The sequence below is a fragment of the Grampus griseus genome, assembly GCF_964374135.1.
Source record: "Grampus griseus genome assembly, chromosome: 4".
In the NCBI taxonomy this organism is placed as follows: Eukaryota; Metazoa; Chordata; class Mammalia; order Artiodactyla; family Delphinidae; genus Grampus; species Grampus griseus.
In genome coordinates this window covers 79,501,724-79,519,997 of record NC_138997.1, presented here as the reverse complement: position 1 = coordinate 79,519,997, position 18,274 = coordinate 79,501,724, and the positions used below count along the sequence as shown (strand labels likewise).

The following is an 18,274-nucleotide window of genomic DNA, read 5'->3' as shown; positions in this document are numbered from 1 at the left end:
TACTTACCAAGAATGGGTTTTCTGTTTCTAGTTTTAAGACAAAATTGGCTGCGGCATTGGCGAGATGTCGAATCAAACATGATGCCCTTTCAATTTACCACATTCTTCCAGAAAGAGTTAGGAACCAGGAACTAAGGGCCTCAACTTTGCCACTTTATGCTTGGATAAATACGTGTAAAATCAGGTAAGATTTCTAATCAAATTCTTTATTTAAGTCACTTGCCTTTCAAAATAATGTGATAAGAAGTATTACCTTTTTAATGGATGGGGGGCTCATCTGGGGGAGTGATTGGGGAATCATAGTTTAGTTCAGGATTTTATCACCAGATTACCAAAAGTAATTACATAAATGTGTTAACTTTTTTGTCTCTGTTTTTCAACTTATTGTTGGCTAAAATTATAAGTTCCATTAGATGCAATATTCGCAGTGATATTTTTATTTATTGTAGGAAAAAGATTCTAGTGTTAAATACACTTTTGATGTGTTATATTTGTAATTAAAACCTAATGTTATATATTTACAGCCCTGAAGAAGTTTATCATAGTTTGAAGAAAAAAGGCTATAATAAAGTCAAATCTGTGTTGCATGTTCATAATAAAGTCTTTGCTGTGGATCAACATTGCTATGATGTCTTAATTTTTCCATCTCATCTTAAAAGTGATCTTCTAAATATAGATCTTTTCAAAGATTATAAACTTGTATTTCAGGTAAACTAACACTTACTTTCATTGTGATTCTCAGTAATCCTGTTCACCCAGAGAATTCCTCCACTTAAAAATAAAACCTAACAAATTGGTTATATTTTGTATAGGTTATCAAGGAAGTTTATAAGGCCTAATTTTCACCTTGAATAAAATTAATTCCCCTACAGCCAGTTTTCATTTTATACTTTGACATCTTTGCCCCATGTGAAGTGGGCATATTGTAAAGAACATATTCTTCCTACACACCATAGATGGGGGAACTCTTATTGCCTACAGCTAAAAGGCTATATTTTTCTCTCCCAAGGGAGGATTCAAGAGAAGGCACAATGATTCCTTTTCTTCTTTCCATTTCTGGGGAAGATGCTAGTGCCATCCTGCATTTGAAAACGCAATGTGTAATACTTTCCCATTATCTCTTTACTATATTCCTACAGCTTTGATTTGTAAGATGTGTATATATAAACGGCTATCAATGCAGGAAGAGAATGTGAGGTATAATGTGGTTTCAATAGAATGAGAAATTAAAAGAAATCAGGTTAAATTAATTTTTATGTGCTTAGATTTCAATTCTTGCCTCAGATTCACCTTAGTTTTGTAAGGTTTATCCCTTCATAGTACCTGCATTCTTGGGCAGAGTCGCTTGGCCTTATTTTGTTGTGACACCTTGTTGAGCACTGAGATCAGTTGCAGAAACTCATCTGTCCAGCCCCCTTTTATAAGCTTGTCAACCATCTTACTTTTAATCTCTGTGAGCTAGCAGCCATTTAGATGACAGTGTAATGGGGAAGAAAGAATGGCAGTAGCAAATGGGTGCATTTTCATGAAGGCTTAAGAATGGGAGCTAAGGCAGGACATCAGTAGTCTATTAATCACATTTTGGGGATTTTGGCATTGCCTTATCACTGTATAAAAGTTAAATGATCACAGTCATAATTTAGGCTAAACAAAGTTAGGGTATTGTTTTAAATCAGTTTATATCAGTTATCTTTGTTAAGTTTATATTTTAACATATGTTAAGATGTTTTAAACTCGAATGCGTTAGGTATCTCTTCAGAATTTCTGCCAATAGTTTGTTTTACCTGAGGCAAAAAGAAGTCAGTACATGCTTCTGGTCAAACCCTTCGAAATTCTAATTGTACCATTATCTTGTAGGACAAATCTCGAAGTCTCGCTGTCCATTCTGTGAAGGCTTTATTAAATATGGATGATGATATCTTAATGGTCAATACAGGTTCGTGGTACACAGTTGCCCATATGTCAGTCTTAACAAATAATAATGCCTCAAAAATATTTGTGTGTGGAGTACAATCACAAGCTAAGGATCCTGACCTGAAGAACCTTTTCACAAAAATGGGATGTAAAAGTATGTACAAATATTTATTTGTTTGGTGGTAATGTTCTGTAAGATTTAGAAATGTTAAAAATATTTGAATTTGTTATCTCTCGTAATATAAAACTCTATATACGAACTATACTCCTAAAATCCCCACTAATCTGTATTATATCAGGCTGTTCTTGTTACTTAATATTGGTTAAACAACTGCAGTTTAAATTAATGAATATATTGGCACTTTGGTATATTGCTTGACATTTATTGCATAATTTGAGTTTCAAACAATAATTAAAGTAACTGGTAGAAATTGTCATCTTCTAATAAATAAGAACACAATCACAGGAGTTCTTAAGGGACAAAGATAATATCTAGGACCAGATACTAAGTCCTTAGGCTTCTTATTTTTAAAGAATTTTTCCACTGGATCATGCTGTGACAAAAGATAACATTTCATTATAGGTTCAGTGAAGCTGAAAAACTAAACGACTCTTTTGACAGATTCACAGGGTGAGCGAAAAGATAAGTAGAATCCAGGGCTTGACATGGAGAGGTAGACTGGTAAATACCCAGGATTTCATTGGAGCACAGAAGTATACCCTGGGTAGTGATCAGTCCTCTGATGAATTGAAGCCCAAATTCCAGTCATCTCAATTCCCAGTTGGATTAAGGTGATCTGGGATTGCCAGAGGCAAAAGTAAATTCTCTCTGGAAGAAAGTAACATCATCCTGGATCTCATATTATCTCCTAATTTTTTTCAAATTCTGTGTCTGGCACTCAAGAAAAAGAAAAATCAGACAAAATAGAAGAAAGATGTGAGTGAAATAAAGAGAAAAATACTGCAATAGAAGCAAACCCACAAAAGGGCCAGGTACTGGAGGTATCAGATGTGGACTTTAACTATGATTAATATGCTGAAGAGACTAAATGACAAACTGCAGAATTTCAGCAGAGAACTGGAAACTATAATTTTTAAAAAACTCAGAAGAAAATTCTAGAATTGAAAAATACAATATGTGAAATTAAGAAATAAACAGATTTAACAGTAGGTTAAAACTAAAAGAAGGAACAAGTGAACTGATCAGTCAGAAGAAACTATCCAGACTGAAGCATCAGGAGACAAAAGGATGACTAATATGGAAGAGACCATAAAATACACATGAGATTCAGTGATCCAGTGATGTCAGGTATGTTGTGATTGGGAACCCAGAAAGAGAGGAGAAAAGGAACTGGGAAAAAACAATATGTGAAATTGGGACTGGGAGTTTTTAAACATTGATTAAAGTCACAGATTCAAGAAGTGCTATGAACTCCAATAAAAATAAATGTGTATAAATCACAGCAAGATCCTTTTTGACCCACCTCCTAGAGAAATGGAAATAAAAACAAAAATAAACAAATGGGACCTAATGAAACTTAAAAGCTTTTGCACAGCAAAGGAAACCATAAACAAGACCAAAAGACAACCCTCAGAATGGGAGAAAATATTTGCAAATGAAGCAACTGACAAAGGATTAATTTCCAAAATTTACAAGCAGCTCATGCAGCTCAATAACAAAAAAACAAACAACCCAATCCAAAAATGGGCAGAAGACCTAAATAGACATTTCTCCAAAGAAGATATACAGACTGCCAACAAACACATGAAAGAATGCTCAACATCATTAATCATTAGAGAAATGCAAATCAAAACTACAATGAGATATCATCTCACACCAGTCAGAATGGCCATCATCAAAAAATCTAGAAACAATAAATGCTGGAGAGGGTGTGGAGAAAAGGGAACACTCTTGCACTGCTGGTGGGAATGTGAATTGGTTCAGCCACTATGGAGAACAGTATGGAGGTTCCTTAAAAAACTAAAAATAGAACTACCATATGACCCAGCAATCCCACTACTGGGCATATACCTTGAGAAAACCAAAATTCAAAAAGAGTCATGTACCAAAATGTTCATTGCAGCTCTGTTTACAATAGCCCGGAGATGGAAACAAGTGCCCATCATCGGATGAATGGATAAAGAAGATGTGGCACATATATACAATGGAATATTACTCAGCCATAAAAAGAAACGAAATTGAGCTATTTGTAATGAGGTGGATAGACCTAGAGTCTGTCATACAGAGTGAAGTAAGTCAGAAAGAGAAAGACAAATACCGTATGCTAACACATATATATGGAACTTAAGAAAAAAAATGTCATGAAGAACCTAGGGCTAAGACAGGAATAAAGACACAGACCTACTGGAGAACAGACTTGAGGATATGGGGAGGGGGAAGGGTGAGCTGTGACAAAGCGAGAGAGAGGCATGGACATATATACACTAACAAATGTAAGGTAGATAGCTAGTGGGAAGCAGCTGCATAGCACAGGGAGATCAGCTCGGTGCTTTGTGACCACCTGGAGGGGTGGGATAGGGAGGGTGGGAGGGAGGGAGACGCAAGAGGGAAGAGATATGGGAACATATGTATATGTATAACTGATTCACTTTGTTATAAAGCAGAAACTAACACACCATTGTAAAGCAACTATACCCCAATAAAGATGTTAAAAAATAAAAAAAAAAAAAAAATGTGTAAAAAACATAGTAGGCACATCATAGCATAATTGCTGAAAACGAAAGACAAAGAACAATGTTCAAAGCAGCCAGGGAAATAATACATATTACCTTCGATGAGATAGCAATAAAACTAAAAATTAACTTTTCAACAGAAACAACTGAGGCCAGAGACAAACAATATCTTCATAGTGCAGAAAGAAAATGTCAGGCTAGATTTCTATACACAGCAAAAATTTCCTTTGAAATAAAGATACTCTCAGAAAAAGAGAGTGAATTTGTTACCAGCAGATACAATAAAGGGTTTACTAAAGGTTATTGTTTGAGTAGAAGGAATATTGTCTCATACAGAAGGTTGTAGATGCTGGAAGAAATGAAGAGCAATGGAAAAGGTTAGTACATAGGTAAATCTAAATAATTGTAGTCTAGTGTCTTGTGGGACTGTAAACTAATGTCTTGTGGAGCTAACAATATTTGTGTTATATGTAATTAAAATACATTACAACAATTGCACATAGTTTAGAGAAGGAAATGGAATTAATGTGTTCTGTCATCCTTGCTTTGTCTAAGAAATGATAAAAGTAGTAAATTATTAAGTCAGTGGTATGTGTTATAATATCAGGGGCAAACAATAAACAAATAATAAAAGAATGTAAAACTAATAGCTAAGGGGGAGGGGTGGAATATGGAATTGGAATCACCATAGTAATGTATAAAAGGCAAGACAAATAGAAAGGAAGTAGGTAGATTAAACTTTACAGAAAATATGTATTTATAAATCAATAAGTAAACATTAACTATGCATGAGTAATACTTGAATTACAAGACAAAGAACATCAATACTGGATTTTTAAAGATCAACTTTAAAATGCTATTTATAAGAGATACCCCTTACATAAAAGGATATTCAAAAAAAAAAAACTTAGAAGGACAGAAAAAGATATTCAGTGAACATACTAACAAAAGGAGCTACAGACAAAGTAGTGTTATGTCAAGAAAACTTACTAGAAATATAGCATGTTTAAGTCATCAGGAAAATATACCAGTACTAAGAAGTATGTACATAATAACGTAGTCTCAAAATATATAAAGCCACATTATCTAGAATCAGCAGGTAAAATGCTCTGTGTATAGAAAATTCTAAAGAATCCATGAAAAAATACAGATTTAATGCAATCCCTATAAAAACCCTAGCTGGCTTTTTTGCAGAAACTGACATTCTGTCCTAAAATTCACATGGAAATCCGAGGGACCTGAAGTAGCCAAAGCAGTCTTGAAAAAGAACGAAGTTATAGGACTCACACTTCCTGATTTCAAAATTCACTACACAGCTTTAGTTATCAAGACAATGCGGGACTGGCATAAAGATAAACATGTAGATCAGTGGATAGAATTGAGAATCCAGAAGTAAAATCTTAACATTTACGGTAAATTGATTTTTGACAAGTGCGCCAAGACCATTCAACAAGGGAAGAATAGTCTTTTCAACAAATGGTGCTGGGATAACTGGATATCCACGTGCAAAAGAATGAAGTTGGACCCTTACTTCAAATCATACACAAAAATTAACTCAAACTGGATCAAAGACCTAATTATAAGAGGTAAAACTATAAAACTTCTAGAAGAAAACACAGGAGTAAAACTTTGTGACTTTGAATTTGGCAGTGTGTTGTTAAACACAACAAAAGAAAAGATAAATTGAACTTCATCTAAATGAAAAACTTTTGTTCTTCAAAGGTCACTATCAAGAAAGTGAAAAGACAACCCACAGAATGGGAGAAAATATTTGCAAATCATGTATGTAATAAGGGACTTGTATCTAGAATATGTAAACAATAATAAGACATATATCACAATTTAAAAATGGGTAAAGTATATTAATTTAATTCAGCTCTTCAAGAAAAAAGTTTATAAAACAATTCAGTTATCAGTAATGGGCAAGGAGATATTACTACAGATCCTAGAGACATTTAAAACATAATAAAAAGATACTATGAGCAAACCTGAACATTTAAATGACATTGGCATATTCCTGGAACAACACAACTTACCAAAACTGACAGAAGAAGAAATAGAAAATCTGAATACTCTTGTATCTATTAAGATCTTAAAACTAGTGGATATAAATGTCTATTAAATTCATAATTGAAAATCTCCCCACTCACAAAGCAAAAAATTTAAAAACCTTTAGTCCTTTAAGGAAGAAATAATACTCTTTCAGAGAATAGAAAAAGAAGGATTACTTCCCAGTTAATTTATAACCTTGATATCAAAAACTTGAAATGGATATTAAAGGAAGGAAAATTATAGGCTAGTGCCACTCATTAGCATATTTGTAAAAATAAGTGTTAGCTAGCTGAAATAAGTATTAGCAAACTGTATTTAGAAATATATAAGAATAGTACATTATAAATAAGCTGGATTCTAGGAATACAAAGTTGGTTTAACTCTTAAAAATCAATGTATGTAATCATGTTAATAGGAGAACAATTTTATGGTCATCTCAATAGATGCAGAAAAGAAATTTGATAAAATTTAACATTCATTTATTATATATATACACAGCAAATATCATACTTGATGGTATGTTTAAAGCTTTCTGGTATCAGGGATTAGATAAGCATGCCTGCCATCACCACTTCTAGTCAACATTGTACTGGGAATCATAGGCAGTACAGTAAGGAAAGAAAAGAAGAAATAGAAGATATAACGTTTGGAAAGGAAGAAATAAAATTGTGTTTAATTTATGGGTGACATGATTATATATGTGGAAAAAACAAAGTAATCTATAAACTATAGATTTCATGTATGCCTTTTTAAAATTAATTTTTATTGGGGTATGGTTGATTTACAATGTTGTGTTAATTTCCGCTGTACAGCAAAGTGAATCAGTTACACGTATGACTTTTGCAGTGTTGCTAGATACAAGGTCAGCATACGAATTCAGTTTCTGTACACCAATAACAAAAATTTGAAAATGAAGCAGATACCTTTTACAATGAACAAAAAACCATAAAACTTTTAGGAATACACCTAGTAAAAGATGTGTAAGACCTCCTCATAAAACTTATGGAACATTATTGAAAGAAAGAAAGAAGACCTAAATAAATGGAAACAACAGACCGTGTTCATGAATTGGAATACTAAATGTCATAAAGATGAGTTTCTTCTCCAAGTTGATCTGTATTGATTCAATTCAATCCTCTTGATGCTACAGGATATTAAGGAAGAGAAGGTCTTTTTAGTAAATGGTGCTGGGAAAAAATGACCCCTGCTTCACACCATCTACACAAATCTAGAATGTATTATAGGAGAAAACTTCTTGACTGGGGCTGGTAAAGGTTTCTTAAACAGGGCACATAAAGCACTCATCATAAAAGAAAAGATTGATAATTTGGACTACAGTAAAATTTTTTAAAATTTAAGGACTTCTATGCATTAAGAGTACAAAGGCAAACTGTAGAGAGGGAATATATAAACTGATGAAGAGGTTTTTTTTGCCACAGTATACAAAGAATTCTTACAAATTAACAATAAAAAAGACAGCCCAGTTGGAAAATGTGCAAGAGACATGACCAGGCATTTCACAAAAGAGGATATACAAATACCAAAAAAACTTATGTAAAAGTACCTTAACCCCATTAGTAATCGAGGAAATGCAGTTCAAATCACAACTTACCACCACATATCCACAGAATGATTAAAATTAAAAAGATGGCAGTACCATGTGCTGGCAAGGTAAGGAGCATTAGGAATGCTCAGACACCGTTGGTTGGACTGTAAATTTGTACAGTGACTTTGGAAAACTAGCATTAATCACTAAAATTGAAAAAATACATGCCCTTATGATCCAGCACTTCCAGGTTTATTACCCCTTTGAATTTTTACCTAGTTAACCAGAGAGAATAGGAACCCCTGGGTAACTAAGCAGTAGAGGAAGGGAAGTTTCTTCTTTTAGAAGCATTCCAGGTGATAAATGAAAAAGGGAAGACGGGAGTAGAATACGACTATTTTGCAACCCCTTTGCTGGTACCATAAAGGCAATTTAATGGATGAATGTGACCCCACTTGTGAAGTAGTTTTGTGCTCCCCACCCACCAAGAAAAAAAAAGAACTTGAATCTAATTAAGCTCTAAAGATCCAGCTACTAATAAACTACACTTTAGGAAAGTAATTAGCAAAATCCAGACTGTGGGAAACTCTAGTAGTACAAAAAAAACATGTTTCATTAAGAAATAAATGATAAGAAAAAATGGAGAGGGTACCTATAAACAAAAAGAAATTTAAAAGACATCAACTAATTGCAATGTATGTACCTTATCTAAATCCTGATTTAAACAAACTATAAAAAAAAATTTGACAAGTGTGAGACTATTGGAAAATTTGAGCCACGATTGTATGCCATTATTATTTGATGATAACAAATTACTTTTTAAAATGTATGGGGCTGTATTTTTAAAGGGGTTCTTATCTTTTAGTGATATATGGTGAAATATTTTATAGATTCAAAATAATATGGGGGAGTGGAAGTGGGTGTGGATATAGATGAAACAAGATTGGGAATGAATGGTTCATTGTTGAAGCACCATAATGGGTACTTGAGAATTTATTACATATTATGTCTATTTTTGACATAATATGTTGAAACTTTTACAATAAAAAGTTAAAAATAGGGGAAAAAAGAAAAAGGCCCACTTGATTAAAATTTTTTTTTCAAAAGAGACAATAGAAAGAGAGAAGAATTGATTAGACAAGAGAAGGGTTGGGTAGGGCAATTTCAAGAGCGACTCCTCAGCAGATGAGGGGAATGGGAGCCATTGCAGAAGTGAAGGGGTGGCCCTAAGACAGGATCACAGATAGTTATAACCTGAGGGAAGGCAGACACTCTTAAACTAAATTATAAGGTCCCTGAGGACCTTTAGACTGTGCCTAAATAAAAATTATAAAATGCTAAGTGAAAATATAAATGCTAATAAAAATTTTTTTTCTGGGAAAAATAGAATATAAAAGGGGTTAAAAAATGGGAAGGGAAGTAACCAATACTGAGCATTTACTGTATACTAGGCACCATGCTAAGCCTAACTGCTTTATCTCAATCTTCACTACAATTAGATGAGGTGTAGGCTTTATTATCCCATTTTACAAATAAGGAAATTGAGGCTTAGAGAGATTGTCACACAGATAGTAAATAGTGAAGTTGGGAGTCAAACTTGGGTATTTCTGCCTCTAAAAGCCATTTCCCTCCACTATACCATACTGCTTTAAATGCAATCTGAAGTTCAGAATGGAAAATTTAAATTATATTTTATGTAGAAGATATTTAAACTTCAAAATCATTCTCTCAAGTAAAGGAGAAAGAACTCTATTAAGAGAATTCACGCATTAACTTTAGGATGTTATCAGAAAATAATCCTCTTTTCTGACTGCATTAAAATGACTTTTTGTGGGGTTGAGGATTTAAAAATGAACAATGATAAATAGATATAATTACATACTGATTAAGATTTTTAATTAATATTTTTACATACATTTTCTGTGTTTTTTCTCCCAGATATTGAAATACTTCACGAGACATTTATTAACCTTGAATCAAAGGATCATAGGTTACAGAAAGTTAAAGTGATTCTGCTGCTACCTCGTTGTTCAGGACTGGGTGTTAGCAATCCAGTAGAATTTATTTTAAATGAGCATGAAGGTACTTGCTTTAACTTTTAATTTCTAAATTATTGAAATTTTAATATTTTTAAAATGAAATTATTTAAAATCATTAAGATGACATATCAGATACATCTGATTAATGAATAACTACCATATATAGAGCACTTAATATGGATAAAGTATTTTACATCCATTACCTCATTTAATCTTTATTATACCAGTTCTGTGAGATACGGGCAAGGGGAATATTCAAAATGTTCAATAGTTAGAGTGATGTAGGCAATCAGAACAGATGCTAGTATGCTGTTCTGGCATATACCAGAGCTCAGAATATAGGCATTAACATTTATCAGCATTTTATAGATAAAAAAACTGAAACTCAAAAAGATTCATTCATTTTTATATAGTCACATAACTACTTGGTAAGAGAGCTAGGATTCAGATTTAGATCTGCCTGACTCTAGAGTCTGTGCTCCAAGATGATCCCAATTAAATCATGATCAGACTATTTCAAACTCAAGACTTCTTTAACCCCCAGTATGTATGTTTTATGATACGAATATCTCAGATTAAATATTCTGAGAATATTTTATTTGCTTCTTGAATAAATTAAGAAATATTATTTAACATTAACATTTATTGAGCACTTATGTATAAGGCACTGAACTAAATCCTTTGCTTGGATTATTTCATCAAATCCTCACAAGAACTCAATGAATTGGTTACTCATTATTTCTCTTTTATAAATACGGAATCTGAGGCTCAAGAGATGTTGAAGCCACTCAGAGTCTTTTGACTGGTAAGTGTCAGAGCCTGGATTCAAACACTACTGCTCTGACTCTGGCCCTTTGAATCATGCTGTTAATCACAGTATGTTAACTGAAATTGCTTCTTACTCTAATCCCTTGTTTATAGTGAAAGGCATAGGTACGGTTAACTAGAATATTAGACAAAGAGGACATTCCACCAACATTCAGAATATGTTGAGTAACTGTTTTCTATTTCTAGCAAGGACAGAATCTAAAATGAAGAAAAAGTAATTGAGGGAAAGAAACTAATATTTATGGAGCGCAACTATGCCCCAGTCAATATCTAGGAAGTGTTCATGCATTATAACTTAATATTCACAATAACTTTGTGAGGATAGTGTTATTTAATTATCTCTGTTTTATAAAGGGGGGAAAAAACCCCCAGGATTGAGACAAATTTAGCAAGTTGCCTGAGGTCATGTAGCTAGATTCAAAGCTGGGATTCAAATTCAGATTAGTTAGCACATTCCACTATACTACACTATAGAAAGAATTCCACTATACCAGTGGTCCCCAACCTTTTTGGCACCAGGGACTGGTTTCGTGGAAGACGGTTTTTCCACAGACCGGTGGTTGGGGTGGGGGTGGGGGTATGGTTTTGGGATGATTCAAGCACACTACATTTTTTGTGCGCTTTTTTTTTTTTTTAATTTAAAAAATTTATTTTTGACTGTGTTGGGTCTTCGTTGCTGCTCACGCGCTGTCTCTAGTTGTGGCGAGCGGAGGCTACTCTTCGTTGTGCTGTGCGGGCTTCTCATTGCGGTGGCTTCTCTTGTTGTGGAGCATGGGTTCAAGGCATGCAGGCTTCAGTAGTTGTGGCACACAGACTCAGTAGTTTTGACTCGTGGGCTCTAGAGTGCAGGTTCAGTAGTTGTGACGCACGGGCTTAGTTGCTCCGCTTAGTTGCTCTTAGTTGCTTAGATCTTCCTGGACCAGGGCTCGAACCCGTGTCCCCTGCATTGCCAGGCTGATTCTTAACCACTCCGCCACCAGGGAAGTCCAGCAGGCGATTCTTAACCACTGCGCCACTAGGGAAGTCCTTATTGTACACTTTATTTCTATTATTGTTACGTTGTAATATGTAATGAAATAATTATACAACTCACCATAATGCAGAATCAGTGGGAGCCCTGAGATTGTTTTCCTGCAACTAGATGTTCCCATCTGGGAGTGATGGGAGACAGTGACACCCGAAGTGTGTTGCTTATGTCCAGTCTACTCCGTAAGATGCAGCTTAATTGTCACTTGCCACTCACTGCTAGGGATTTTTTTTTTAACATCTTTATTGGAGTATAATTGCTTTACAATGGTGTGTTAGTTTCTGCTTTATAGCAAAGTGAATCAGTTATACATATGTTCCCATATCTCTTCCCTCTTGCGTCTCCCTCCCTCCCACCCTCCCTATCCCACCCCTCTAAGTGGTCACAAAGCACCGAGCTGATCTCCCTGTGCTATGCGGCTGCTTCCCACTAGCTATTTTACGTTTGGTAGTGTATATATGTCCATGCCACTCTCTCACTTTGTCACAGCTTACGCTTCCCTCTCCCCATATCCTCAAGTCCATTCTCTAGTAGGTCTGCGTCTTTATTCCTGTCTTACCTCTAGGTTCTTCGTGACCTTTTTTTTTTCTTAGATTCCATATATATGTGTTACCATATGGTATTTGTTTTTCTCTTACTTTACTCTGTATGACAAACTCTAAGTCCATCCACCTCACTACAAATAACTCAATTTCGTTTCTTTTTATGGCTGAGTAATATTCCATTGTATGTATGTGCCACATCTTCTTTATCCATTCATCTGTTGATGGACACTTAGGTTGCTTCCATGTCCTGGCTGTTGTAAATGGAGCTGCAATGAACATTTTGGTACATGACTCTTTTTGAATTATGGTTTTCTCAGGGTATATGCCCAGTAGAGGGATTGCTGGGTCGTATGGTAGTTCTATTTTTAGTTTTTTAAGGAACCTCCATACTGTTCTCCATAGTGGCTGTATCAATTTACATTCCCACCAACAGTGCAAGAGGGTTCCCTTTTCTCCACACCCTCTCCAGCATTTATTGTTTGTAGATTTTTTGATGATGGCCATTCTGACCTGTGTGAGATGATATCACATTCTGACCTGTGTGAGATGATATCGCATTCGTAGTTTTGATTTGCATTTCTCTAATGATTAATGATGTTGAGCATTCTTTCATGTGTGGTTTTTTTTTTTTTTTTAATTTTTTTTTTTTTTTTTTTTGCCTTATGCGGGCCTCTCACTGTTGTGGCGTCTCCCGCTACGGAGCACAGGCTCCGGACGTGCAGGCTCAGCGGCCACGGCTCACGGGCCCAGCCGCTCCGCGGCACGTGGGATCCTCCCGGACCGGGGCACGAACCCGCGTCCCCTGCATCGGCAGGCAGACTCCCAACCACTGCGCCACCAGGGAAGCCCTCTTTCATGTGTTTGTTGACAATCTGTATAACTGATAGGGATTTGATATGAGTCTGCAAGCAATTGATTTATTATGGTCTCTGTGCAGTCAAACCTCTCTGCTAATGATAATCTGTATTTGTAGCTGCTCCCCAGCGCTAGCATCACTGCCTCAGCTCCACCTCAGATCATCAGGCATTAGATTCTCTTAAGGACCACGCAACCTAGATCCCTCGCATGTGCAGTTCACAGTAGGGTTCACATTCCTGTGAGAATCTAATGCTGCCCCTGATCTGACGGGAGGTGGAGCTCAGGTGGTAATGTGAGTGACGGGGAGAGGCTGTAAATACAGATGAAGCTTCACTCTCTCGCCCACTGCTCACCTCCTGCTGTGTGGCCCAGTTCCTAACAGGCCACGGACCACTAGTGGTCCGTGGCTGGGGGTTGGGGACCCCTGCACTATACCACAAAATTTTTAACTGGGCTTATACTGAACTATGTGGAATTCTGTCTTGCTACAGAAAATTTCTTTCCAAGACTAACCAATTCAGATGGGAGTATGGTGGACTGAGAAAATTCCCATACTAACTTTGGGAAATGATCAAAGAAGAATTAGATTTTGTAAGAAGAGGGGACGAAATAGCTGCAGCTACAATAAGCATTCCAGTTAAGAGAACTAGAACTTAGAACTACTGTGAGACTCTGGCCTTATCCTGGGTCATCTTGAAGTGGGAATGCAGAACAAAATAAACCATAGGTAAAAATCATTTAGAGGCTGGGGTGTGGGTGAAGCACAAAGGTAACTACAAATGACAAAAAGAGGGAAAGTAAAAAGTTTCCTAGATATTGATAATATTTTGAAATCCTTGAAGAGGTGACCGGATAAGCCAAGAAGTGGTCTTTGGCAAACCTGGAAAAAAGGAGGGTTTTGAAGGAAACTGTACTTTGATGAGGTAATAGCCAGAGCAAATAAGGAACTGCTGACCTAGTGATTATGGTAGAAATATTAGTCATAAATTTAGTGGGGATGAATCCAAAAGACTTAGATTCGTGAGAAATCATGAATTAGTTTGAAAAACAATTTAACATTGGAAAACATTACAACCAATTTTAGAATGTTTATCATAAACATTATCATATTTGAGGAATGTATGAAGTCGATCTCTGCTAACAACTTAGAATTATTTTAAAATGGGGTGAAAAGGTAAGCTGATATGGTTTTAGAGTATAATAATGGGTAAATAGTCCTTTAAAAAGTGATGAAAGAGAAAAATGTAAAGTGTAAAACTAAATTGGGAAGAAATGGAGTTTAATTAACCTTTAGTGATATTACTGGAGTGGGGAATAGCCAAATATATGGTATAAATAGTTGGCTTTCATACTGCAGGGAGTTACTGAGAGGCAGAATAAAACAGGGGTTAGAAGGTTGGTCAGATTGCCAAGCTAGAACCTGGCTCTCAACTAGTAGCCATGTGACCTTAGACAAGTTGTTTAATGTATGCTTGAACAGTTTTTTCAATGTTAAAATGAATAATAATGCTTCAAGGGTTGTTGAATAAAATAATCTATTTAGAGTAGTATTCAATATATCTTAGTTAATATTATCAAGAACTATGTTAAAAATAGTTTCAGGGGCTTCCCTGGTGGTGCAGTGGTTGAGAGTCCACCTGCCGATGCAGGGGACACGGGTTCGTGCCCTGGTCCGGGAAAATCCCACATGCCGCGGAGCGGCTAGGCCTGTGAGCCATGGCCGCTGAGCCTGCGCGTCCAGAGCCTGTGCTCCGCAACGGGAGAGGCCACAACAGTGAGAGGCCTGCGTACCGCAAAAAAAAAAAAAAAAAAAAAAATATATATACATATATATATATATAATTTCAGAAATTTAAAGAATTACTATAAGAGTTTCTTTCTTTCTTTCTTTTTATTAATTTTATTTATTTATTTTTGGCTGCATTGGGTCTTCGTTGCTGCACATGGGCCCTCTAGTTTTTTCTTCCAAAATTTCTTTCAGTAAGTTAATGTTTTTAACTGTATCCTTTTGTGTTCTTTCTTACTCAGATCTGACTATAGCCCATCAGTTTCTACCTTGGAAAATAAATCTTTTTTTCCTCTATTAGTACCCAGACTGACTGTATTTTGTTTTTTATACCTAAATGACTTATTTTGGCTGGTTGGGTGACTATATCATAAGAACTTGGAGAAAAAAGGAAAAATAATATTAAAACTAAGCAAAATTACCTTTATCAATTCAGTTTTTAAGTCAGTATTTTATAATACTGCCTATTTATTTATTTTAAAAAATTTATTTATTTTTCTTCATTTATTTTTGGTTGGGTCTTCGTTGCTGTGTGCGGGCTTTCTCCAGTTGCAACGAGCGGGGGCTGTTCTTCATTGTGATGCATGGGCTTCTCATTGCAGTGGCTTCTCTTGTTGTGGAGCATGGGCTCTAGGCACGTAGGCTTCAGTAGTTGTGGCATGCAGGCTTCAGTAGTTGTGGCTCACGGGTTCCAGGGCACAGGCTCAGTAGTTGTGGTGCATGGGCTTAGTTGCTCTGTGGCATGTGGGATCTTCCCAGACCAGGGCTTGAACCCGTGTCCCCCGCATTAGTAGGTGGATTCTTAACCACTGCGCCACCAGGGAAGTCCCCTGCCTATTTATTTTTGATAAATATTTTCCATGAAAACTTTCATTAATAGGGAAAATGATTAAAATGTTAAATAATGTGATAATAGCAATATATGAAAAACATCTAATAGTGATATATTTAAAAGCATTTATTTCCTTTTAGATACAGGTTTACTTAAAGATTTCTCTCAAGGAGGCCCATCAGAAGATAAACTTCATGTTCTTGCTCAACAGCAATATGAACAGCTAACACATGCAATGAAATGTAAGTTTGTTATCAGTGTAATATGAAAATATGTTGTAAATCTTAGAAACATTAATACTTCATTTATCTGTTATATTCAGGCAATCATGTGTTAACCATAAGTGAATTTTTCAGAACACTCAGTTCCTTCAAATAACAAAATATTTATTTTTACCAATTTAATTCTCAAAAATATATGCTTTACTATCATTTTAAACATAGGTTAGCAAGAATAATTTACAGTTTTCTTTAATGCTGAAGTAAAATAATTACATACATCCATTGTTGTACAGTTTCATCTTCTTTATTTCTTTTCTTTGGCTTCTTACTCGATGTAATTTTTCCGTTGTCATTGTGCCTGCCCCTAACTCTTCTATAATCCCAATTTTAATCAAACTCTTACTTCTCTTAGTACTAAAAAGAGAACAGAGAGATGCAATTACAGATAAAGGCTAGATCTCTTTAAGTCTGAGTAACAAGGCTCTTTAAGTATTTATATTATTGCTTCAATCACTGCATTTAGATTTTGAGTACCATTTAGATGTTGAGTATCAATGCCCTTCCACACATAGATATGGAAATCTAGAAGTCTCTGAGAAATTATATAAACTTTAATTAATTCAGTGCATGTTTATCAAATGCCTACTCTGGGTCAGATATTAAGCTGGTTGTTAGGGATATGAGTGGATAAATCCTGACCTCCAAAGGCTCAAAGGTAAGTATAGGGTATAGATGATTTAATATATGAAGATATAACATATGTGAAGTAGAAATAAGGCAAAATAGAAAACACAGAGGAGTTCTGCCCCTTTAATTGATGTTATTAAAAATATTTATTTGAATATGATAGTATGTATATGATCTATGAAATGAGTTGATTGGAAGATGAGGAAGTTGATAAATAATGCATTTTTAAACTTCTTTCTCTGATTACTCTATTTAAAATTGCAAGATAATCTTTTGAAACTAACTGTCCTCTGTATCTGCTTTGATTTGCTCTATAGCATTTGTCACTTCCTAATGCTATATGTGTGTGTGTGTGTGTGTGTGTGTGTGTGTGTATTTTTACTTGGGCTGTGCCACTGCTTGGCTTGCAGGATCTTAGTTCCCCAACCAGGGATCGAACCTGGGCCTCTGGCAATGAGAGCGCTGAGTCCTAACCACTGGACCACCAGGGAGTTCCCTAATTTTCTTATTTATTTGTCTTATGTCAATGAAACATAGAAAATAAGCTCCCTGGGGCAGGGATTTTTGTGTGTGTATATTGAATGGTGAGAACACTGCCTAGCACATAGTAGGTGCTCAGTAAGTGTGAATAAGTGAGTGAGTTGCAGGTAATAAGATTACCTCATTTTACAGTTGAAGAATTGGAGAGTTAAGTAATTTTCCCAGGTTCATACAGCAGTAAGTTACAGAATTGGGATTCACATCTAAGTCTGTCTGTTTCTAGAGTCCTTTTAACTAGTTACGTGATATGGCTTGTGGAAGAATAGCTGGGAGTGTCAAGCTTATGGTAATCTGCAGTATTTATTTGTTTGTGTTTGTAATTAGGTTGGTCACATTTGATTAGATTTCCATACAATCCAGTTAGATTTATTTTATTTATTGGCCACAGCCTACATTACTAATACATGCTTTAAAGGGGAGCCATGCAAGCATCTATAGAAATAATTCCTATCAAAACCATGTGGTATTAGTACAGACAGACGTCTGAAAACATAACAGATTTGTTTAGGATTGTTACTGGGGTCATTATATTAATTCCATCTTCTTTAAATGTAGTTACTAGAGCTCAAGCAGTTGTTTACTGCACATATTCAGTTTATCCAGAAGAAAATGAAGCTGTTGTTAAGAAAGCACTGGAATTTCAAGACCACGGGACTAAAGTACAATCTTATAGGTAAGAAAGGAAGGATTCTTCTAAACACCTCA

General features: G+C 35.4%; 1 protein-coding gene across 1 annotated transcript in view; it reads left to right on the top strand.

The window, feature by feature from the left end:
* NSUN7 (NOP2/Sun RNA methyltransferase family member 7) overlaps positions 1 to 18,274 on the top strand; it is a gene marked incomplete at both ends in the record, with an annotated part of 61,381 nt that overhangs the window by 23,643 nt on the left and 19,464 nt on the right. The window contains 6 exons of the mRNA XM_082653470.1: positions 32 to 184; positions 525 to 708; positions 1,858 to 2,068; positions 10,145 to 10,288; positions 16,262 to 16,363; positions 18,125 to 18,242. Of these exons, the coding sequence (XP_082509596.1) occupies positions 32 to 184; positions 525 to 708; positions 1,858 to 2,068; positions 10,145 to 10,288; positions 16,262 to 16,363; positions 18,125 to 18,242 (912 nt within the window). The remainder of the gene's footprint in view (positions 1 to 31; positions 185 to 524; positions 709 to 1,857; positions 2,069 to 10,144; positions 10,289 to 16,261; positions 16,364 to 18,124; positions 18,243 to 18,274) is intronic.